The 5,023-nt window shown below is 39.5% G+C and overlaps 3 protein-coding genes across 3 annotated transcripts; all 3 read right to left on the bottom strand.

Moving 5' to 3' along the window:
• Nucleotides 1–2,073: 2,073 nt before the first annotated feature.
• LOC117176447 lies at nucleotides 2,074–3,057 on the bottom strand. Its single transcript, XM_033366688.1, has one exon. The coding sequence runs from the start codon at nucleotides 3,055–3,057 to the stop codon at nucleotides 2,074–2,076; it is 984 nt and encodes a 327-aa protein (XP_033222579.1).
• A 186-nt stretch (nucleotides 3,058–3,243) lies between these two features.
• Nucleotides 3,244–4,203, bottom strand: LOC117176446. The gene has a single exon (XM_033366687.1). It carries the CDS (start codon nucleotides 4,201–4,203, stop codon nucleotides 3,244–3,246), a length of 960 nt encoding a protein of 319 aa, XP_033222578.1.
• A 67-nt stretch (nucleotides 4,204–4,270) lies between these two features.
• Nucleotides 4,271–4,795, bottom strand: LOC117176445. Its single transcript, XM_033366686.1, has one exon. The coding sequence runs from the start codon at nucleotides 4,793–4,795 to the stop codon at nucleotides 4,271–4,273; it is 525 nt and encodes a 174-aa protein (XP_033222577.1).
• Nucleotides 4,796–5,023: the final 228 nt, after the last annotated feature.

The raw sequence follows: 5,023 nt of genomic DNA, 5'->3' as shown, positions 1-5,023 counted from the left end.
ATGTTAATAGCGATAGTAGACTAACGATATATCAATAATCCATACTGATGTTGCTGTCTGATTATTGATACTGACTGTTTCTATTGTTTTAAATATTTAGTGATGTTTTGGGACGACAAGTTCGTGTAGTTACCGTTTTTCATCAAGCTATTTTTACAAGTAGGTTTTTAAAGTAATAAACAAATATTTATGAATAAAGTAATAATAATTCTCTTATAAGGTGTGCTTATATTTATTCATAGATGAAAAGTAAAATGCACCACGTGCTGAGTTTTTATAACCTCAAACTAGGGACTTATATCATGTGGTTGGAATTTTGGAAACTGAAAAAAAATTTTATTGGGTTTTAATCGGTATATAAAAAAATGATTATTGCTCATTTGTTTATTGAAATATAACTGTCAATAATTGTTAACAAGAAGTTTTGACAATTCATAAAATATCGATATTATCGTCAATATCGAGATGATCGAGTCAATATATCGTGCACATTTAAGATTGGTATGGACATTGGATTGAACAAGTGTGACAAGATTAATCTGAAGAAAGAAAAGATTACTGGCGTTTCTGATGACCCCGTTGTTTGCACGCATGAAAAAACTAATACGTGCATGTGTTGAAGTGCATTTCGATAGTATCAAAATATAATTGTTCATTATTAAATCTTAGTTTATTTAAAAACATTTGAATAGCATACAGATATGTGACAAAAAAATGTGAATTTAATAATCGCGATATAATTGCAGAAATATTCAAGGTGGCAAAGCCGAATTGCTTAATGTGTATCGTCTTGCACCTCTGACGCGACTGGTCCCAAGTCCCCAGGGAGCCCGTTTCGAGCCGTGCATTTCGGCCTTTTCCGACGTTGCCAAGAAAAAATATTTGCTGGGAAAGGTACAATTATCAAATTTTTGGCTACATTGCATTTTGGCTAGGCAAGGGTATCCGCAAAATGACTATTTCCCGTTAGATCCAGACTTGAGTCATGCGCTTTGGAATGTTAAGAAAATTATGAGGTCCAATTTACCCTTTTCAGAAAAACGTGTCTCGAGCTGTGCATCCTGTATTAAAGGAAAAACGTCGTACAATTTGCTTTTGACCAGTCGAGGGACTTCGGCGTGAGAAATTAGAAAGTGAAAATCTTTAACATTCTTTAGATTCTGTTAGTTATTTTAGGAATCTGAACATGCCGCCCATTTTAAAAGAGTATCTTTCAACAATGAAAAGATAAAAATTAAATTCGTAGAACATCAAAAAAACGTAGACCACGTATACAGCTGAATATATATATTTTTTAACGCGAGAAAGTATAAAGTATAAAATGAATTATGGAGAACTCTTAAGTTGAAAGTGTAGAGCATACGTTGATGCTAGAATTCTATACAGTCTATCATATACGATGAAATAAATTATTCAATAATGAAGAAAGTATAAATAATATAAAAACTAGGAACATATCAATGTGAACATTAGTAGGTAAAAATAGAGTAAATATACTTTATCAAGCATGTGTTATCTACTGAAATCATAACCTGCATGAATTGGTTAAAAAATATTTACAGGAGAATAAGCGATAATTAGTTTTTAGCAAATAGTTAACTGACATGTTAGTGATTTACTCTGGAGGAGCAATGATGTCTTGATCGAGTGGCAGGATGCATATTTTCGAATCCGCACGTTTCATCGTGGAATCAGCTAGGCGGATTGTCACTACGCGGGTTACATTGTCTCGTCCTGGGTGTACTTCAGTCATGCGACCAAGTCGCTATTTCATTGGTGGCAGTTTGTCGTCACGAATGATTACCATGGATCCTGGAATAAGAAGTTTGGTCTTTGACTGAGACATTTATTCCGCTTCTGGAGTTGACTAAGATATTCAGTCTGCCAACGCTGCCAAAAATGCTGAAATATTTGTTGCAAATGTTCGTAGCGATTAAGGCGATTTTCGCGAGCATCTCGCCGATCTGGATTTGGTACCGCAGTCAATGAGTCTCCAATTAGGAAGTGGCCAGGTGTTAAGGGATTCAAATCGTTGGGATCATTAGGATTAGGAGTCAAGGGACGTGAGTTTAGTCAAGCCTCTACTTGCGTTAATACCATGTATAATTTCTCATACGTGAGTCGCGTTTCTCCTATCACCCGAGTAACATGTTTTTGCGCAGATTTAACGGCACTTTCCCAAAGCCCTCCGAAATGAGGTGCATTAGGAGGAATCAAATGCCAAGAAATTTGATCCTGTGCTAAAAAATCGGTTACATTTCTTTCAAAATCGCGGTCCTCAAGTAGCCTGCTTAATTCGTTCAGTCGATTGCGTGCTCCGACAAAATTGGCACCGTTGTCGGAGTAAATATGTTGACATTTACCATGGCGAGAAACAAACCGACGTAAACAAGTTAAAAAGCCGTCTGTACTCAAATCCTTAGCAAGCTCAATATGTACGGCCTTAGTTACAAAACACACGAAGATACACATGTAAGCCTTACGAGTAACCTTAGAACGTACAGCGCCCTTTATTTGAAACGTCCCAGCACCGTCAACTCCGCAAGTACAAAATGCACATTTCGGGGTGACACGTGACTCTGGCAAATTTCCCATTATATACTCAGTGCCTATAGGGCGAGCCCTGAAACACGTGACGCATTTTCTAAGTACATTTTTTCTGGTGTTCTTACAGGAGATGGGCCAGTATTGATTTCTCAAAGAACCCATAACCGCTTGACATTCACCGTGCATTAATTTTAAATGTTCATTAGAAATTATAAGAATAGTTAATGGATTGCTTGGCGACAAAATGATAGGATGCTTCTGCTCAAATGGTACCGGAGCGTTAACCAAGCGGCCGCCCACTCTGAGAAGTCTCTGCGCATCTAAAAATGGATTAAGAGAGTACAATTTGCTTATCTTTGAAACTTGATTTGACTCTTGAATATCATGCATTTCACGTGAAAAATGTTGAGTCTGAGCAAGCTTCAAAAGTCTCGACAAGGCATGAGCTCTTTCGGAAACTTCGAGGTAACCTAATTTCCTAAACTCTTTAGCCCTTTTCACATTTTGCATGAATCGCAAACAGTACGCCGTTACTCTAATTAGGCGCGGTAATGATGAATACCGCTCAAATAATTTGAGGTCCGTTAGCGTGGTTATAACTAGTGTCGCTTTACATTTTCGCGCTTCTGGTAACCTGTCGAGTTCATCGCTGGTCAATTCACGTTTCGAAGGCCAGTTCTCTGTAGACTGAGAGAGTCAATCCGGGCCCATCCACCAAAGTTCCTGGTCGTGAAGATCTTCTGGATTGATTTCGCGAGAAATGAGATCAGCTGGATTTTCCCCGGATAAGAAGTGATTCCAGTTGTCATTAGTCAGCCGTTGCATCTCACTCGTCCGGTTAGCTACGGAAGTTGGCCACCGAGTAGGATATGACAAAATCCAGCCCAAAGTTATTGTTGAGTCGGACCAAAAATATTTTTCCTTGATTTCCACGCTGAGTGCTGCACTGACGGTTTCACTGAGGTGTGCTAGCACCAAGGCGGCTTGCAGTTCCAGCCGGGGCCAGTTGATTTGTTTAAGCGGAGCGACTTGTGACTTGGTGCACAACAAACGTACATTGTGATTCCCGACACTATCAGACGACCGTAGATATATACAAGTACCGTATGCTACTGTAGAGGCACCACTGAATCCATGGAGTTGCACAGTAACTATATTTGCGCCAAGAACGAATCGCGGTACCGTAATTTCATTTAATGCCCTCAGATGACTGTGAAATTCCTTCCATGTGGTATAAAGATTTTGTGGTAGAGTCTCGTCCCAACCCAGTTTTAATTGCCGCAGATTTTGCAAAATAATCTTAGCACGAATTACCGCTGGGCCAACGAGGCCTAATGGGTGAAAAATCTGAGCAATAGTGGATAATATTGTCCTTTTCGTGATAGAAGGATTCGGTGTCTGTTGCACAGAGTATCTTAGTTCGTCGGCGGCAGGTGCCCATAATAATCCTAAGGTCTTTGGATCTTTATCTGTTTGAATCATTCTTTCTAAATCTGAATTGTTCAATTCTTCGAATACGTATGGGTTATTTGACGCCCATTTCCTAACGTTCATTCCTGCTGCAGAGAGGAGCTGAATTAGTTCCGTTTTCTGTTTCCTTGCCTCCTCCACAGTGTTTGTCCCTGTGAGTAAATCATCCACGTAGAAATCTCTCATGACGACCTGACTGGCGGTGGGGTATTCTTTTTTTTGTCTTCGCTAACTTTTCGTAAGGTTCGCGTAGCTAAAAAGGGGCTGTAGCGGTAACGTAAGTGACTGTAGTGAGTCGAAAATGCTGAATTGGTTCAGAGGGGTCCTTTCTCCACAAAATTCTTTGTAAATCTTGTTGATTTTCAGTAACCTTAATTTGCCGATACATCTGCGCAATATAGGCAGAGAGTACAATAGGATACTGGCGAAATCGCAGCGTGATCGAAAAAAGATCATTTTGCACCACGGGACCGACTCGCTGAACCTCATTTAATGAGAGACGGGACGAATTTCTTGCAGATCCGTCGAAGACAACGCGTAATTTGGTAGTAGTGCTGCCTTCTTTAAATACCGCATGGTAAGGTAAATAAGTAACACGTGCATCGATATGCACTTCCTCCTCAGGAATTTTCATCATGTGTTGTTTATCTTGATAATCATTCATAAACTCAATGTACTTCTCATTTAACTCAGGAAGTTTTTCTCTCTTACGTTCCATCGCGAATAGCCGTTTTTCTGCCATTTTCAAAGAGTCTCCAAGTTCACTGACCTCGTCCATATAGGGAATTGTTACGACGAATCGTCCTTGAAAGTCACGCTTAATTGTTGACAGAAAGTGCTACTCACACACGTTGCGTGAATCAAGTTCTGGTTGATCCCTTTTAATTGCATAATGCTCCATTTCCCAGAATCTTTGAACGTCATTATGTAATTGCTGGTTAGTAATAAGATTACACAGCCTTTGATTTGTATGAGGGGGGTTAAAGTTCCATGGAACCGGTGACAA

The sequence above is a fragment of the Belonocnema kinseyi genome, chromosome 7, assembly GCF_010883055.1.
Source record: "Belonocnema kinseyi isolate 2016_QV_RU_SX_M_011 chromosome 7, B_treatae_v1, whole genome shotgun sequence".
Lineage (NCBI taxonomy): Eukaryota > Metazoa > Arthropoda > Insecta > Hymenoptera > Cynipidae > Belonocnema > Belonocnema kinseyi.
The sequence above is the reverse complement of the archived record's forward strand: the minus strand, read 5'-3'. Positions and strand labels throughout refer to the sequence as shown.

Excerpts from the sequence above, each read along its gene's own strand:
- LOC117176445 (XM_033366686.1), bottom strand. The coding sequence starts at position 4,795 with ATGGACGAGGTCAGTGAACTTGGAGACTCTTTGAAAATGGCAGAAAAA.
- LOC117176447 (XM_033366688.1), bottom strand. The coding sequence starts at position 3,057 with ATGCAAAATGTGAAAAGGGCTAAAGAGTTTAGGAAATTAGGTTACCTC.
- LOC117176446 (XM_033366687.1), bottom strand. The coding sequence starts at position 4,203 with ATGAGAGATTTCTACGTGGATGATTTACTCACAGGGACAAACACTGTG.